The 19,715-nt window shown below is 40.9% G+C and overlaps 1 protein-coding gene across 2 annotated transcripts in view; it reads right to left on the bottom strand.

Annotated features, from left to right (window-relative positions):
• CRIM1 (cysteine rich transmembrane BMP regulator 1 (chordin-like)) overlaps window positions 1-19,715 on the bottom strand; it is a 192,969-nt gene that overhangs the window by 26,697 nt on the left and 146,557 nt on the right. The window contains exons 9-13 of one of the 2 annotated variants that reach the window (XM_012653840.1): window positions 13,509-13,665; window positions 10,741-10,862; window positions 9,362-9,571; window positions 5,610-5,825; window positions 819-1,040 (exon numbers count right to left, since the gene is read on the bottom strand). In XM_012653840.1, the coding sequence (XP_012509294.1) occupies window positions 819-1,040; window positions 5,610-5,825; window positions 9,362-9,571; window positions 10,741-10,862; window positions 13,509-13,665 (927 nt within the window). The remainder of the gene's footprint in view (window positions 1-818; window positions 1,041-5,609; window positions 5,826-9,361; window positions 9,572-10,740; window positions 10,863-13,508; window positions 13,666-19,715) is intronic. The other variant, XM_012653841.1, reaches the window with a different exon arrangement.

Genomic DNA, 19,715 nt, shown 5'->3' on the forward strand with positions numbered 1-19,715 from the left:
AATTTTTCATTTGCTATCTGATTTTGGACTCACTATCAGGCTGAAACATGCCACTGTCTTTCATTTGACTTTAGGAGCTTTACTGGATAAAAAGCAATAAAAGAGAGTGAGCGCCTCGGGAGCAGGGACTGTCCTTCATTAGAGCTGCCAGCTGTCTCAGCCTCGCCTTCTGGGCCCACGAACAGCATCTGGCTTCTGTCCATAGGACCAGTCTTGGATGTTAGGGGCTAATAATATACACTGGCCCTCTGCTCACAAGATGTATCGCCCTGGGTCACAGGAAGGAGAGGGCTCTTCGGTTACTCAGGCCTCATTTTGTGTGTCTAGGCCATCAACATGGACGACCACGTGGTTTAAACAGAATCTACCAAGTGCTAGAAGACAGCAACAACTGGGAGACTGAATTAACATTTCCTGTTTAGCTGATTTCAAGGCAGCAGCAAGCTTTATACACTAAGTGTACGCTAACATGGGACATGGTATTTCCATGTGGGAGAAAAAGACCACTTATAAACAAACAGGGTGGAGAAAGAGAGTTCTGATACTGAAAATCCTGAACCAGTAAAGGAGCCCAATAGAACAGGACAGTGTTACAGCATCATGACATTCCCAGGGAACATTTCCTTATTCTTAATGTGGTTCATCGTGGGAGCGCTTCTTCCATGCCTTTCCTCTGCTCGATGTTACTACGTTGGGTCCGTGTGGCACGTCACCCAGAAAAACCAATTTCAAAAATATGAACTGATTTAGGCAAACGGCTATCAATGCAGATTTAGTGGCCACTGGTAGAGATGAAGGATTTTTTTTCTTGGTCTTACCTATGCAGTAGGGACAACACTGGCCTTTTCTCAAAACAGGTCTTTCACAGGACACAGAAGGGCAAGACTCGGAGTAACAGCTAATTACGCTATCCATGCACACGCAGCTGGTGCAAACGTCAGGCTTCCAGGACTCAGCTGCCAGGAATATATCCCCTTCGTCATTTTTGCAGTAACTAGGCACGCTCTCATTGTGAGGTGAGGAGGACTGAAGCGGTTCATCTGGAAAAACGAACATACAGGTCAGCAAGGAGGATGCTGCAGGCCACCAACTGTGCAGCACAGTGAGTTGCGCTAAGACTTATAAAAAGCACACCTGGCTTTGGGTGCGCACCTGGCTTTGGGTGCCGGCTTAAAAAAATGACTCAGTAACAAATCACGAAGTCTGATTCAGGCAGGGTTTTGAATTTTAAAACAAAATAATAAAGACCAAAAAAAGACCTTTCATGGAGATTCTGCTAGTTGCTTCTGTAACATCCACTCTACCCTTATTCTTTAGTTGAACACAATCCTTGATTTTCTTTGGGGTGGTCTCAGGACTTGGATCACAGTGGGTATAAGTCAATTGGATGATCCCATTCCCGCTTCCTAGTCCCCCTTGCAGCTAAGGATGGCCACGTCACCCAGTTATAGCTAATGGGACGTAATGGCTAATGAAGGGATTGCTGGGAAAGCTTTCACTTTCCTGAAAGATGGCTGGATGTGTTCTATAATACCACCATCCTTCCACATTCTTCCTGCCTTGAATAGGAGTGTGCTGAATATAGCTGTGACATCCCTAACATACCTTCCAGAAAAAGGCCTTGACCTCGCTGAGCCACTGAATCACACTAATAAACATATGCTACCAAACTTCTTGTAATGTATGTAAAGTAAATCGCTATTTACTTAAAAATTATAGCTGGGTTTTTTCTTACTTGCAGCCCTATGCAATCCTAACCAATAAATGCCCCGACAGATTTTCATTGTACCAGAATATCAAAAAACACCTATATGTAACATTCCAATGCTCAGGCAGTCACATTAATGGCCGAAAGATGAGAACTCTAAGTCACTCATAAGGATACAACCACAGACAAACCATCTGCAAGTCATCTGTGTCTTTGCTATGTAAAGACATAGATCAGAGGGTCCACAGATCAAGTTACAACTTGTGACAGAAAGGAATATCTCCAGAAACCCAGATATCACCTCTTCGAGCATTGGTACCCAGTGAAATTAATGAAGACTGTAACCTCAAGCAGAAATCTGATTGAGATGATATAAGAAAGGAAAACAAGTTAACGTAAGTTAGTTCCTAGTTTGAACACTCAAGAGTCTAGAAATAGCCCTGACAGTCCTACCTAGCAAACCTCTATGATAACCACATTTTCTCAGGGGGTATATGATCAAAAGGGTTACCCCATGTTCCTCTCAGAATCGACTTCATGAACTGCGCTTTTCAGCCGTGGAACAGAAATAACTAAGACATGTAGTTACTACATGATGCAGCAGCTCTAAATGCCACTTTCTCCTTCCACCCACCTCATGAATATACCCTACAGCCAATAAGTTTGATTTGACAAGAAGAGGTTCTCTGGAGACCAAGGCAGTTGCTTCACTGTGGGCCCTGAGGGACCGAGGGACATCAGGGTCATAGAATCTGCCACATCCTCTCCTTTAAACTGCGTGACTGTATCTCCTATGACTAGTCCCAAAGGCAGTAGGCACAAGTTGAAGAACAGCCGCTGGTTCCACTGCTTCACATACGGTCTAGGTCCTGTTTCAGGCACGATTCCACAGATCCCATCCATACAGGTTAAAGATGGTAAGACGGGATTTTACTTTCTCAGTGACCCTTTTGGGGGTACATCTGTCTAGGAATAATTTCTTCTTTGAGAGATTGACTGGTGCCAACTTTTTCTTTGGCTGGAAATAAGAACAACTCATTCTTGTCCACACAAGGCCCTGAAAATCACCACGAGCTTTCTGTGCATTACGTTAACTTAGATCTTGCAAGTAACGCCCAATCTTGTGCCTAAAAATTTAGAAGAGCAAGCAGGGACAACAGCAATGAAGCTACGAAACGACCACAGAGATCAACACCCTGGAATCTGGAGGCTGCTTCCTGAGGCCTGGAAAGACCCAGAGGACACGGCGACGTGCTGGCAGTGGTGGAGTGAGGGCCAGAGCTGTGGGTCTTCTTCTGCAGGCAGGGGCTCCAAACCTCCTGGATCATCTGGAATCTTAACCACGGTGTCTTCCTTCTTTGGGCCTCTCTTGCCATTTTCCCTGCCCTACGCCCTTTCTTTATATTTCTGTTTCCAAATATTTACTCCTTTATTTTATCTTTATCAGTGTTTTTGCTGGTGTTCATTTATTCTTTTTATTTACTTCCTCCCTCCCTCCCTATTTTCCAACTCTAGAAAATAAAGGAAAGAAAATTTTTAAAGGTACAGGAAGAAACCAGTGCTATTTTACCTTCTCCGCTTTATACTCTGGTGGAGCAGCTTCCCCAGTAGGAATGCTTGCTTTCTTCACAAACCCATTTCCTTACCAACCTTGCTTTAAACCAGGACAGAGAGAGGGAAGGATGAGGCAACCCAGAGATAGAATTACCATGAGGGATGCAACCTGCCTGAAGCTGTAATTCTATTGCACATATATAGAATTTTTAGACCATTTTAGAATGCAAGTATCCTAGGATGAGAGATGGTATTTTTCTAGATGTATAATATGCCACTTACCAATGCTACTGTTGAAATTTCCTGTGAAGAAACTGATGTTTTGGGTTTTAAGACTTTTTATCTTTTTATCACTGGCATATAAGTATGAATGCGAAAGGCCAGAAATATCCATTATGGGGTAGGTGACTGATTTTAAAAGACAGATTCTAGATATGCTCTTATTCACAGATGCAAGAATAATCTTAGGAATACTGATACATAAAACAGAAAGTCCTAATGTTTAAGAGGAGGGCTATCGTTGAAGTATCTCTCAAGTTAGAGGTAAAGGAAAAAACGAGCCACCCAGAGCCAGGTACACAAGGGGGCGCTTATTCCTCAGAAAGATGGAAAGGGACGCGGGAACGTCACCGCCACTGTGGAGCTCCGCGGGAGAACCCGCAGTCCTCTGCACACGCCCTCCTATCAGGGCGCCCTGTTCTGAGACACCAAAGCCTCAGCACACGCAGGAGTTCCACTCCACGTCGCTCTCCTCCTCGGTGTGGGCTGAACCTCTGAGCCCAGTCAGGCACGCCGTCAGTAACTCTGGGCCTCCCTGATCAACTCTTGGGTTCATCACTCTGATCCTAGCACAAATGGCAAGAGCGGCATTTGCTGCTTTAGCTTCCTGGGTTACAGGTGCTCTTAAATCCTCCCTTTCAAAGCACTCAACTTACTTTATCAATATTTACTTAAGGTGGAATATTGGATTGTTTGGCTCTTCTTTCCACAGGTCAGGAATTGTGTCTGTTTTCATTAACCTTGGGGTCCACAGGGCTCAGATCAGGCATTCTATAAGTATTTGTAAAATGAGTATCTAAATGGATATAAATTCATCATCACCATTGAAGAGACCACTCAAAGTGGTTTCTACCAGGAGGATGTAAATAGAGTCATGCCTATACATTAACAGGAAAACAGCAGCAGAGTTTGGATCTGTGTAAAATAATGGCGGTGGTAATAACATAGTGGGGAATAGGTCACGCGTATCCTAAAAAGGTAACACACGTGAGCTATTTCTTCTACTAGAAAAGATGCTGCTACCTTAGCTGCGGTCCATGATGACAGCAGCAAATAATGTGTCTGTCCCTATAAGTTTATCTGGTACAGATTGAAAAACACCATTATAAATAACATGAACCCGTGAAAAATTTAGACATGACTATGCTGGATATAATGACAGAACAACAGATTCTGGCTGGCTGACTAGATAATCCAATGCATAAAAAAAGGAAATAAAATACAAGGATTTATGTTTTGCTGAGCAGAAATGCTCTAAGAATATATGCTTAGAAAATAAATGGTTATTGATTTTAAGTTGAAAATGAGAATAAGCAACAATATAAAATGAGTTCTGTCAACTTCACGATTTTATATTTCAAATTAAATAAATATCTTTTAAAAAAGTCATATTCTAGTGCTAATCAGAAGTACTACTGAAGTTATAAATAGTAACGTATATTTAAAATCCTGACAGATTTTCATTTTAATGTAGTTTCATGACTGCAAATTTACCTACTAAGCATATTATCCGAGAAATGAAAAAGAGAATACTCCTTATACATGTGTGGAGCTAGTCACCTAATAACTTTTGTATCTTAACATCTTAATCATCATAGGTTTGAGGGGGTGGCATTATGCATATTTCAAAGTATCTTCACCACCCTTACGTTTTTCAAAGAGTTTTTCTTACATTGTTGTTTATTAATAACTGTTCTACACATTTGTTAAAGACAAAGATGACTTTTCCCATTAGCAAAATCATTTGGCTAATTTGCTGCAGTGGGACTGTCTCTACTCAGGTGTATCCTTTGAGTTTGAGATGCAGGGTTAAGGGGAAAAAATGGCAGAAAGAAACTGTCTGCTTTTCTTCCCAAAGTCATCTCAGGTACAAGGCATATTGATTGCAAAAATATGTGGTCGATAGAAAGGAATGGATTTAGGAAGCAGGCTGCCAGGTGTCCTTGTGGGATACTGGGTTCGGCACGATGCCACACGGGGCTCACCCTGACCCGGAAGCCCTGTAGAAGGACAACACCCAGAGCTCGTCCTGCCCCACCAAGCACGCACAAGGCACAGTACTCGTTACCTGGACACTGGGGGCAGCAGGAGTCCTGGGTGCGCGAGGGGTTCTGGCAGAGCAGTGGGGGGCACACCTCGGTCTCACACAGCACCCGTCCACCGTGGCAGGTGCACTGAGTACAGGAGTCAATGTTCCACGTTTCTCCTTCCACAAAGTACTCTCCGCCAGGGGCGTGGCAAATGGAGGGAGTGCTGAGCTCCGGCTTCTGCACCACAAAGTCATCTGGGGAGTGACACAAAATCAAAACGCAAGGCATTATTCATCTGCAGTCTTTCTGACTCTTGAAGAACCTGGTGCTGTTTGCCTTAAGGGAGAGAAAAGATGAACTGGCTGAACAGTATCTCACTCTATTCTTATCAAGAGAACAATGAAGAGAAGAAAATATTCTATGCACAGAAATAGAAGGCAATGGCAAAAGAGCTAATCTCGGGAAGTGAGAGTCTGTCAATAGTAATGAGAGAATTCAATAAGAGAATTCAATTACAGGGTGGGACTCCCACTCTAAAGAAAGAGAACAGGGGCCTCTTTGGGCATCTCTGTCAATCTGTAGGAATTGTCTGAAATAAAGATCTCTCATTTCCCGAATGCTTGCTATGGTCCAATGACTTCCACGCTACATACTCTTACATACTCTGTGTGTGTCATTTCATTTATTCCCTACACATTGACCTGGTGAGGCAGGTACTGTTATCTTGCTTTACGTATGAAGAAACTCCAAGTATTAAAATGAGGGCTTGGTGTACTAAAAGCAGACAAGGGATTGTGGAACCCAAGTCTATGTAGTTTGGATCACAGATATGCCTCCAGATTAAAGCTTCCAAATGATCGATGCCCTATGCACTTCATTATTTCTGGGATCCTGAGTACTTTTATGTTTGGGAACAGGTCCTGCTGTCAAGCAGGCCACACCCCAATCCAAGCCAGCTGCCAGCAACCTAAGCAGGAATGCTCCTGCGGAATCAACAGCCTGCAAGCCCTCACCTAAGATTAAACATCTGTCTGGCGATAGCATCATCTAGAGAGGTAAACGCTGAGACGTTGATGATAACTATGAGTTCTTTTCCCAGAGGGGAGAGGTGGTTTTGGTCTCTTGGTGAGATGGTACTGACAGAAAGGGAACTTAATGTTGAAAATTAAGGAGAGGTACTGGGAGTTGCCCTGAAGTTGTGCTGGCAAAATGAGAAGTATGAAGACATTAACCGTATTCCTGTAATCCAAATACAACAAGCACTTCAGGAAGGTGTTGACAGTGTTGAATCCTGCAGAGAAATAGCCTGGAAATGTCACGGCTAGCTCATGCTTGGAACCCAGTGGAAGTCACGCCCCAGGAGAACTACACTATCTTATGCGGAGACGCTCAGAGCTGAAATCTCCTGAGGATGAACTGGGGCCGTTACTATTAAAGTGGTGGTCAGCATGAGCGTCGAAAAGTTACCCCCAGTTAAGCGGGCAACTTGCAATACAGCATTATCTCAAAGGAGGTAGTAAAGACTGGAACTCTAAGTGGACATACCCCAAAAAACTGACATTAGGCAATACTTAACATTCACAAGCAACTGTACCAACCTTTCCAGTTTAAGAACATCTGAAAGGAAGATAATTCGAATGAAAACTGAGCTGGAACGAAATGAAAAAAGTGCATTTCTTGTGGTTTGCAGAGAAAGAAAAAGTTGTTCCAAAGAGCACCGATAAACTGATGTTGGAAAGCACCTGCCTTATTGCTTTCGGAAAGGGCTTAGAGAGGACTGACCACTACTGCCCTGACACGCAGGGAGGCAGTCAGGAGAGAGAGGATGTGTGTCTGCAGGTATCCTTTCCTGCTAATCCTTTATCACACTATGCACCTCAAGGCAAAACACTAGAAGCGACTGAGACACGGAGGCAAAACAAAATGTGAAAGGAAGACGGTGAGAAAGAGAGGAAAAAAACCTGAGAGACAATATCACTTGGTAAATAATCTATCAGAAGAGTTCAGGAGCTGCCCACTTAGCCCAGGAAGAAAAACAGCTGGGCCCTGAATGGAAGAGGGGAGAAAATATTCTTTAAAGTAGGAGTCCACGAATGCAACAGCTCTGGGGGCTCTAGTCAGAAGAAGCCTCATGTGGCAATCTACTAAACCAAAGACTTTTGGGAAAATATACCTCTGCACATCCATATATGTAAATGTGCTTTTATGCATGTATATCCAGATATTCACATACCCATCATAATATGTCAACAACTCCATGTGTATTTACATAAGAACTTTCCAAAACTCTGTAATGGAGAAAAATATTTCTGGTTCTACCAACTTTTAGTTCTCTGGTCAGTTAATATCTGTTCATAGGCATGTCTCTGCATTTCCACCAAACTTCTTCCCTGAAGACATGTTTAGCAGAGACCCAGGTGCAAATTCACACTCTACACACTCACACTATAATTAAAGCATGGGTCTTCCTGGGAACAAATGACTTTTCCCCTCTTCAAAGAGGCAACAGAGTTCTATTATTAAATTATTCATTTACCTTCTGATGCAGTGGACTCTAGTGGTGTTTCACATTTAACTAGCAAAATATGTAGAAAAGGAAAGAGTTTTGATGCAGAGCGCATCTAACTCAACTACGGGGAAACAAAAAACAAGTCATCTCTTCTGCATTGCAATTTGGTTCTCGACAGGGGTATGGCAGCTGCCTGTCACTTTGATCCTGTAGTCATTGAGATGTGCAGGATCTCAGAGCTCAAAGGGACTGCAGGTGTCCCTCCCTCCCATCTCCCGCCATGCAGACAAGGCCACCTTCCCTCCCAGGATAGTTTTGCCTTGTTGCCAAAGGACCAGGCCTCAGGCTCCTGACTACACCCTTTGCATAGGCAGACTCATCCACAGGGAGAGAGAAGATAGGGATTGACCAGAGGAAAAACAATCATGACTCTAAAATCTGATAGTTCATTTAATCTTTAAAAGAAATCTGATGCAAGAATCGAGAGACTTCATTTCTCCCTGGCTTTCTGGCTGATGTACTATTTTACTTTGGGTAAGGGAGCTAATCTTTCTGTTTTCCAAATGAAAAACTGTCTAAGTATATTTTTCCCTAACTCAAAGTGGCCTGCACAGAGGGAGAAATAATAGATATAAAACTGTGTTGAGCTCTTTGGATAAAAGGCACCAAATGAGGTATTTTGGTAATAATTACTGTTATTGACAACCATAATTCACACCCCCATGAATCACAAATCTGTTCTGTTCTACTGGTAACTTATCTTGATTACCACTATTATGACTTTAAATGTTTGGATGTGTGGTCACTCTAAATTTCTCCATTTGGAAAGAGGGCCACACGTCCATTAATTTAAAAAAGAGCAACAGCCACAGACTTCAGTAATTCTCTCCCTCTCAAATAATACTTTATGCCTGATAAGCTTTTATGGAATAAAACTAGCACCGATCCCCTCAAATTAACTAACACAGTCAGCCTTAACATGCTATCAATAAAATGGAGAGCGGGAATGTAAGTCCATAAACCCACAAATCTTTACAAAAACGTTGTTCAAAGACCAATATAATTGAGGAAACCATTCAAAAATAAGGAGAATCGTTTCTAGAGCTTTAGGATTTTTCTCTGGTCTTTGGCTCATTGTTTACAGTGCTCGGCTGATTTTGTGGCTGAAAAGTGTTCCAGGGGTCGTCCCCTGCGTCCTCCCCAGAGTTACAGGCGTGTCTGAAGCCCTGCAAGGCAGAAGTCATTTGCTTACGGAGCACACAGATGGCAGCCAGCTTTTACCTGCACATGACGGGCAGCACTGTCCAGGATGAATGGTAGGGTTGCCACAGGCAGGCACCGGGCAGGTGATCAGGGCACACATTTCCCGTCCATTGTGACAGTAGCATTCCCGGCACCCATCATGCCAGCTCTCCTCATTTTTATGATGATGGCCATCCATGGACAGACAAGTGCCTGACAGCACGGGTGGCCCGGCTGAAGCAGGGACCTCTGGACAGACAGAAGGCAGCCTGGTAAAGAAGCAGCTACTGCACAGGAGAAACAGCCTGCAGCGTCCTTACGCGGACTGGAACCCAGCCACCAAAAAGTACGTCTACAAAGGACAGTTAGTGACGTGGGAAATGTCCATGAAAAGAATTTAAGTCAATATGCTCTCACTTTTAAAAAAAAGAAAAGAGATAGGAAAAAACCTGTAATACTTTCTTCTCTCCCATTGGTGAGATGACAGCTGATTTTTTTTTACTCCTTCCACTCTACTTTCTAGTATTTTATACAATAAACAAGCATTGATTTTTTTAAAAGGATGTTACACATATGTTTAATATATGCAGAATAATCACTCTGGAAGCTTCTTTCAGTGGGGAAATCCTGGGCCCCTTGCAACTAATAGATTTTTGTTCAGCAGAACAATTGAAACAGTGACTAGATTTTTGTTTACTGCGATCCCTGAAATACACCATTAAGGTGACAACCGTCCAACTTTGAAAAATCATACAACAAAATTTAGGCATCTTTCATCACTTAATCTGTGGATCACACTGACAAGTACAACACACTGGGACAGGCGGTGGGGCTGGAGCTGGGTAAGGGCAGACATGGCAGCCGGGCTGCCTGCTCAGCGGCTTTGGGAACGTCCTGGCTGAGCAGGAGTTTCAGGCAGCAGGGATACCCGAATTTGTGCTTATATACAGCCGTAGGCTGGCATGTGCTTATTCAGCCAAAGTCTAAACTCTCACGGAAAACTTCTACCAGGAAATATGTGAGCAGACTTTTTAGCTATTCCCAGCCTCAGGAGCTTTGAAATGGGAAGCTTTACTGTATCGACTGTATCAATCCCAGTCCTGAAGGCTCTACTGAGGTCCAGATAATTGTGCTTTAGGCTAAAGTTCCTGAGATAAGTAAAGTGAAGAGCTAAGAAGAGATTAATTTGGTCAATGCACTTGTCCCCCATATGCCTACTTTAAATTCTGTTCTGAGCTTTTATTCCATTAAGATGAAAGGAAAAGGGAGTCTTAGGGGACGGTGCCACACAGAGAGTGACATTTTTGTCAGAGTAGGCAGCAATCACTTAAACCATTTCATTTACACGATGTCCTTCTGCTCTTTGTTTCGGTGCCCCTGGCTGCTTTGAGGGGGAAGGGCCGTGTGTTCACACTTACCTCTGCACTTGCAGATAAGACAGCCGTGACTGTCCTGCTGGAAACCCAAGGGGCAGATTTTACTGCATGGGAGCTCTGGACATTTCTTACAGCGACAGATGTCACAGCCGTGCTTATTCTTCCTGGGTAATTAAAATTTTGTCAGAGGTCAGAAAATCAAAAAGTCTCAAATGATGCCCAAGCGCTCAGACCAAGGGTCAATAAAGTGATGTTGCTATTAAGCAGAACGACTTGACTTCTGCTCTCAAAGACTCCCGTAGTCAGGGCTAATTAGCTCCCCGCAGCCATGACCGCCACCCACCTGTGACCAAGGCTGAGAACTGCCCAGGCACTTACGTGCTTCTGGGATGTGGCTGTCAGAATCCCTGTGACATCACTGTTGATTTAACTAGGAATAGTGGTGCACCACAACATAAAAAGATGAACATGCAACCCCATGAATAGGAAGTGGAAAGAAATATTGTTGGTCAATGTTGGAGACTAGCATTAGGGGCAACAGTCCTTTGGTTAGGGCTGCAGCCGCCTTCACATGACCATATTCTGTGAGAAATTCCAGACATCAGGAAAAGTTTTAATGAGATACCTACTGAAACTTACAGAAGATAGAAGAACTTAAGGACCCATAGACCTGGGAAGGATGCTGATAAAGAAGAAAAGCCTATAGTCAATGTCCAGTAATTACTTGATTAGGTTTAGTTAGAAAAGAATATCAGCTTTAAAATTCTTCATGCAAAAAGGTTAAACTTTTTTCTTTTAATAAGCTGGAGTGCTTATATTTTCTGCCAATCAGAAAGATGATGTTAATTAAATAAATATGTGTTTATAAAAAACATCACAGCAGTTTAAGGGGGGATTTTCTGGACGAAAAATTCTTACCCCGAATTCCTTATTTTCTCTAAAAGGAGAACGACACTGCCTGTTCCCAAAGGAGTTCACCCACCCACCCACCCTTCTCTTCACTAGCAGCAGGGCAGGACTGAGGACTCTCCCCGGCTCAGCATCTCCTGCACGGGCTCTGCCCTGGCTGGCTTCCTGGGTCTCAGAGAAGGAGAAGTTACTCTATTTCTCTTCATGGTTCATAACACCAAGAGCCAATAGTGGTGCTCAACTAAAAAAAAAAAAAAAAATCCTGTTCTTTTTCATCTTGGACAAATGAAGCAGTTCTAAAAGAAGACAGCCCTGTGGGAAACCACTGACAAGTGACGATTGTCCAAGTGACAATTAAACTGCATTTTGCTACATGAAATGAGAACTATACACTAGAGTCTACTTATTTATTTCAACATAATGAGAACAATAAATTAAATGAATTATTCACACTCATGTCACATATTGTGTCATTTTTAAGATCTACCAAGGCTTTGATTGATTTTTTTGCTCATTTGTTTCCATCCATTCGTCCATCCAACCATTCCTTCTATAGGCACTTGCTACATGCATAAAGTAATGGTTCACTCAGCAGGTGCATCCAAGGGGCACCAACGGCGGCCTCCATCCTGACACTCCCATAACGTGTCCAGCCAAGATTTCTTTATCGGAGGCTGTCCTTAAAACACAGTACAATACTCAGTTATTGGTGGTGGTCAACTGGGTCCTCCCTGAATGTGCCTACTGACAGTAATACAAAGTGAAATCTATACTCCTCTAAGAAATGTCTCTCCAAGATGAGGGCTGGATTTGAATGCAACCTTGATTCTAAAATGTCATAATACTGTAGCAAGCGGTTGTGGCTACTATTGTGATAATTGTACTTTATTTTACATCAGCTAAGAAATGACAATACTTTCACCGGTATCATATTCATATTTTAGGATTAAGAGCAATGATGATCTGTTTGGGGAATTTTTAAGAATAATGTTCACAAATTAATCATCCAATTAAAATTAGAATTAAGACCACACCCAAAACTAGAATTTTCAAATGGAAGAATAAAAATGATGACTGAAAGAAAATGGACAAGAGATGATGAATCTTAGTCCCTTATAATTCCTAGCACTACGCAAATATAGCCAATTGGAAAGATAGAAAGATTGAAATGGAACAGAGAAAAGAAAAGAATGATAAAGCAAGATTCTGAAAGGCGATTTTTAAGGGCAGATAAAGGCAGAAATAGATGCTAATACAGACACTAAAGAAATGAATGTGTGAAATGTCTATTTCCCCCAGAAAAATGTAGATTTTCATGGGGTTTCACTCAACAAAGAATATTTAAAAATGTTAAGTCATGGTCTTTATCTCCAAGAAAATTCACAAAATCTGTTACATAAATAAAAAATATTATAAATGCTGACTAGTGCCAAGATAAGACATCTAGGCATGGTAGGTAAGGATGCTGTCTGTATTGCAAATGAGTGGCTGTCGATCGATCTTAAAGAACTGCTTAAATAAATCATCACAAAATAGGTCCTGGGACAGTTGTGAAAAGTTGTAGCACATGCAACATTGGGACTTCACGACAATACCGTCCCTCAGGCCCTCCGGCGGTGTCTAAAGGACCTTGCTATGGGGAAGTCTCACATAACAGGCACAAAGGGTGTGTCTGGCCCATCTCCATAAAAAAATGAGAATAAAACTTGATTCTTATCTTTGGAGAAACAATCCTTTCCCTGCCTTCTGAATCATCTAACAAAACAAGTACAGATATTCTGGACTCGGTGCGTTGTTGATTCATTCACGAACACACGATGGCTAACAAAAAGGGTACAAACGTTTCACTAAATTACACTTAAAAAAAAAAAAATAGATTTTCTGGGTTAGGAAATACGTACAGGTAACCGAGCGGACAGTACTTGTCACAGATCATGGGTCTGCACCTCTTGGGCCGTGGGCGGCACTGGCAGATCTCACAGTTGTGGGCATCAGTTAGGAAACCGAAGGGACACTCCAAGGTGCAGCCTCGCTTAAGGCCCGAGCACAGGTCCTCCCCTGTGAAGACACACAGATGGCATGTTTCTTCCAAAGATGAACAGACCAGAACACAATGATGCTTCAATACCTTCCCCAAACCCTCCAGTCTTCCACAGATTTACGTTTCTCAGCTCTGCCATAGTATTAGTCATAGTTAAAATCTATCGATCGTGCTCTTTCATGGTTATCTTAACATGACTCCATGCGTTGGTACTAATATACAAAATAAAGTCCAACTTTGAAAAAAATCAATTTCTGAAGCATAATTGAATCTTGCAGGCTTTGGGTGAAGAGTAAGCTGGTAACTATCAATCATTAATGACTGAGAGCATTTGTTCATGAACTTTTATTAGTCACCTCAAACCACTGGTGACCATTTATGTTAAAATGTGAGAATTAGAAACACTCCAAATTTCACTATATATTTCTATTGCAATGCCCATGATTAATGCATGTTCTTAAATGTTCACATAATATTTACTCTTATGGGTGTTAGATGGCATCATATAATACTTTACATTGTATGCAACATAAAAGATTGCTACATTTAGACATTTTTTTTCTCTACATGATGACAAATATCCAGGAATTTGGAAATGCTTAGTTAATTGACTAAAAAAATGCATGTGTTGGAGAAATAACCATATTAATGTTTGCCTAACCACTATTTGAAATGTTCAAACTGTCCCCTGTTAGAATCTGGAGAGATGTTTAACTGTCCTCTGCTAGCCAGTGACAATATTATTTTACAAGAAAAAAAAGAAAAGGAAAGTAGCAATGGTGACAGGCAAAAGAAATTACTGTAGATATTGGCTTAATATAAGTCTTCTAAAATGATTTTAAAAGGTGATAAAAGGATTACCAGAGGAAAAAAGGAATAAAAATGGTAAGGTAAGAAAAGCACGTTTAGTGATACAAATAAAGCAAACCATCTGAATTAAACGCAGAATTTAAAAGATAATCACACTTAGAGAAGGGAACTTGATATGGGATGGCGAAAGTATGAAACTGTTTGAATTCTGTTCTGCATGGACTGGGAAGATGGGAAGCAGAGAATATGGCTGGAATGATAAATGGATTTTTATTTTATCTGGACATCCTTTAAGCACAAATATTGTAATAATGCATAAGTCACTAGGAAAAACAGAACACATTTGTCCCCTCCACACACAAACCTTATAGTCTAAAATTAAACCTCAACTGCAATAGGTGAAATGTGCCCATGTTTTACATAAATATTTTAAGATAGCATCTTTTGTGAATCTTAGTTGGCAATACTTGCATATTTAATTTGTTATCTTTTAAAATGGAAAATGTGATTTATGCTATAATTTTCTACTTTGTCATTATCATAAACCTTTCATTACACATATTTAATATAACCTCATGGGTCTGTAGCAAACTGTGAAGCAACTGATTACTAATTTGCATCCTCGAAAGAGAAATTCTAAATGGTTCATTAAAAAATTTGTAATTATATGACTGAAAAGGTCATCATTTTTCATCTCCCATTACTACGGGGATGACAGAGGAAGGAGAAGACTCATAGCCACATTAGTTTTTCTGACACGAAGTTCTAAGTTATGAATTCATTTTTCTATCACAAGAATTTTTAGATCATGACACCAAATGGATTATGATGGGAAATAGATAAATTAAAAACATTCTCAGAACTTCCCAGAGTCAGCATCCCTGGAGATTAAATTCCTCGAAATTTGGGAGTCTGAGCACCTTTGTTCCTTTATTTTTTCTGGTCCTGTAAAAAAAGGAGTTTTTCCATAGACCTTGAGCTCTTTACCCTTAAAGAGAGTGGTCGTATCTTTATTCGCATTTAAACAATTTGATAAAAACTAAACTACATCTTTAACCTACTTCTGCTTTGCAATGGAAGGGAAATTCAAACAAAGGCTGGTATGTTTAAACAAAAACACAGGACATGCATTAGAAGGCAGACTGGCTATGCCACCTGGGAGTGGGATGCTCTAGTGCTTCCCTGACGTGGGACCGCTCTCCTGCATGCTATGGTCTGGCTTATCTCAGCTCTGCTCCTCAGCAGAAGGGAGCTCTAGAGCCGAGCCCTGTTTCCTTTACGTACACAGCGTAGGGACTATCAGGACATTTAGTATGGAGTTCAATAAATATTTGCTAAACGAACACATCAATCAATGCCCTTGCTACTTACTCCTTCACTCTCGTCAAGGCTGCCATATTAACAGAGAAATGACAGCATGAAAAAACTTTCTCTGATAGTATTGAAAATTTTCCCATACTGGTAACTTGCTAAATATCTCAAAATACCATCGTTTAGTTCAGAAATAGAGAACATTAAAGATTAGAAGGCAGTCCTATATCCATATATATTAACTTTAGACTTTTCCTAAGAGAAATGTATATCATCAAGGCAAACACTTCAATCAAGAGCAGAACAGAGATTAGAAAAACAGTAGTCACAGAAGGGTAGGAGGCGGTTTACAAGTTTATTCGGAAAGCTTTAGTACATCACTCGAGGCAGCCATGGAGAAAAAGGTGGTTTTATGTTCATAATTTTTCAGCGTTATAACTTTACTCTGATCTAAAAATGCTTTCTAATCCACAGGGGAAAATTACCATTGAAGAGAAAGTGACGAATAACGGCAAAGGACGGGGCCTGTACATTATAGCTGGTCGACAGCAACTACACAATAAACCCTGCTTTCATTCTGGGGAAAAGATGCTTGCTCGTAGGGCCAAAATGCGGCACAACTATAGGGCACATCATTCATTTTTTATTATGAATAAATACAATGTAAATTCCTTGTAGAACACAATGTGGATGGTGCCTCCTATGGTTGTGCTCCGTACTTCTTTGCTGTAGTATAGCAGGCCCTTGAATAACATTGTTTTGTCCAACATCAGTTTGTTATAACATGGACGAGAGGGGAAAACATCAATTCCTGCCATGGGCCACTGTCTGCGGGGAGTTTGCACATGCTCCCCACATCTGCGTGGGTTTTCTTCAGGTACTCCAGTCCCCTTTCACATCCCAAAGGTGTGCACGTCAGGTGAACTGACATGGCTAAATGGTCCCAGGGTGAGCAACAGTGGGTGCAGGTGTACCCTGTGATGGGATGGAGACCTGGCCAGGATTGGTTCTCATCTTGCACCCTGAACTGCTGGGATAGGCTCTGGCCACCTTTCACCCCAAACTGGAATAGGCAGGTTGGAGAATGAATGAATGAATAATACAAACTATTGCATAATAAAAAAGAAAAAATACTATAATGATACAGATGCACGACAGTAACTGATGAAGTATAAAAGCACGCAGGGAGCCACCATACTTGTTACAGTGTTTGAACTGCATGGTGGAAGGAGATGCTCCTTACAATTTTTGCTTTGCAAATATTTACTTCTTGATTTAGTCCACCACCACTATGACTGCACTAATTCACCAAAAATTGGATAAAGAATTATCTCATTTGTTTTTATTAATCTTTCTTAAATGTATGTATAGCTCACATTCATTTCAATGTTTAATATTAAAGAGTTTTGGGGTCTTTATTTGGAAGTTTGGTGATTTTTTTTTTTTTTTTGACAGAAATATGCTGTAGGCACTTAACTCTAGTTTATAACAATTAGCCTATGGTAAAATTGGTTTCACTATACGTTATTTCACTTAAAGTCACAGTTTCCAAGAACCTACTGATGATGTTAAGTGAGGACTCAACTGAATTTCAAACTCTTGGATACTGGCAATTACTACTAGCTTATTATCAGTTAAGGATGGCCATGAAGTTCCTGACACTATTAAAGAAAGAAATGCAACACTGTATATAATGGTTCCAATCTGATCCTGACAGGTGTAAGTTTAGAATTACAATGAAATGAAAACAAGGAGCCTGCCTTCCTATATTTGATGCTGCAACCTTCTTGGGGTGCTTGATTCAGACATGTATTTCTTGAAAAATATTCTCCTTGCTACTATTATCTGCATCAGTTTCTATATAAAAGCAGTGTTAATTCTTAGAATTAAAGAATGTTAAAGTGGGAAGAGAAATTACAAATCTGGTCAAATGCACTTGATTTAAAGATGTGGACACTAAGATGCCAAAAGCCTGGTACCATTTAATTCATACAGATGGCATCTAATACAGAGGTTATATAGTAAACTGAAGTGTTTTATGTCTATTAGGCAGAAACAAACATTTTGGTTAAAAAATCATGTTATTAACAGCTTGTATCGATAAAACGTTAGCAGCTTTAAATCATTTAAAAATGATTTTAGTTTCAATTTTTGTTGTTATTGTACTTTCTTAAACATTTTCTGCCATATTTCTTTTCCTTATTCTAAATATGTCTTTGAGGAACTGAGTCAGGAATAATTTGAACTCTCTGGATGAGATGTCCTTGATGCATTCCTTTGCTTAGCAGTGTTACAAGAATGTTATTTGTTGCAGGTCAAAATAGCAAACCTATAATATGTTCCAACAAATGAATCCTTTGTCATATGCTTGTCACACATTTTTGAAGGACATATTTCCACAGGGCTTTGATTTCACTCCTAATGTGCTTACCAACATACCACCAATATGAGTCAAGGGTAAGGATCCTTTACATTTTTGTTGTATCCCTATAGTGCTTAGCAAATAGTCGGCACTCGAGAAATACTAGATGGATAAAGGAACGAATGAATGGGCAAACAACAAATCAATGAAGAGAGGAGAAATACCTATGTGGTGCTGGCTTTCTTTTAGGAAGTCTTGAAGCCAATGAAAGCAAGGTTTAATCCCTAAGAGAAATTTAGGTACAAATGGTTAAAAGGTTCTGATGGGATGCAGAAAAAATAATGTAAAGGAGAATTTTAGACAAAATAAATACTCATCAAGCAGCTACAATGGGGGAAAAATACGTCATCCTTGACTACAAAGTTCTTTTTTTTTTTGAAAACCAAGAAGGAGGAAGAGAATATTAGAGGGTTAAAATTAAAAAGGTAAAGGGAAGTTGTTGGTGTAAGTGTCCTTAAAGGACAGGAAGAACGTGTGGGCACGAAGGAAGGGATGATGGGGGCTTTCCTGTCGGTCAGCTTGGGCTGACTCAGAAAAAGATGCTACAAAAGAGCTATGGTGCAGAGTAAACAATGACCACACGTCAGGCAATGAAGCTAGCTCTGCATTCATTCATTTAGTTAGTCCTCAAAATAATCCATGAGTTAGGTACTATTATCTGCCCTTTGCAGATGAGGACACACAGGCCCAGAGAAGTAAAACAACTTGTCCTTGTCACTCAGATGCAGGTCAGTCTGACGCCAGAGCCCAAGAGGAGACCTGTGTACAATCACGAGAATCCTACAACCCAGGGTCTGGCAATTCGGTTTGTTCTAACTCACCTCCCAAAGGTGAGGCTTCCGAAGCTGTCAAATAATCAGGATTGTCAATAGGAGTGGGGAAGATGAGAGGAGAATGCTACATGCCTAAGGCTTCTGTATGATATAGACAAACTGACAAATTCCAATTAGTGTTTAATTATGTTTTGGGTGTAGGGTGGCAGTGAGCGAGATGGGAAGACTAACTCGGGTCAAGAAACTCAGTGTGATGAGATGGACATATGACCTGAATGGCAAGATCTCAGACGACAATGACGTCCAAAGGCATTCCTGAGCCTGAAGGCTCCCTGCTCAATCACTCAGCCAGTATCTGCTGAGCACCCAGCACGGCCCGGGAAGTGGGCAGTCATTTCCCTACTCTGCTATGGGCATAAGCCCGGGTTCTTCTGAAGGACCAAACCTTTATCTTAAAAGGATTTACTTCTGTAAGTTATAGCATTTGGCTCAAAATGGTGCTATTTCATTAGTGTTTCAGCTACAGATTTTTTTCTTAGAGCAGGTCTTGCATTTTATTCATTTTTGTAGGCTTAACACCTAGTATACTACCTAAAACTTGGCAGGTACTTTTTTAATATTAGGTGAAGAAAGGAAGGAGGGAAGAGGAAAGGAAGAAAGACTAGATATATCTACAAATAGATAAAATTTACAAATAATGAATGGCTAATAAGGATTTATATGTAAAAACAATCATTGACATAAATATGTC

Source organism: Propithecus coquereli, unplaced genomic scaffold, assembly GCF_000956105.1.
Source record: "Propithecus coquereli isolate 6110/MARCELLA unplaced genomic scaffold, Pcoq_1.0 Scaffold43, whole genome shotgun sequence".
Classification (NCBI taxonomy): Eukaryota; Metazoa; Chordata; class Mammalia; order Primates; family Indriidae; genus Propithecus; species Propithecus coquereli.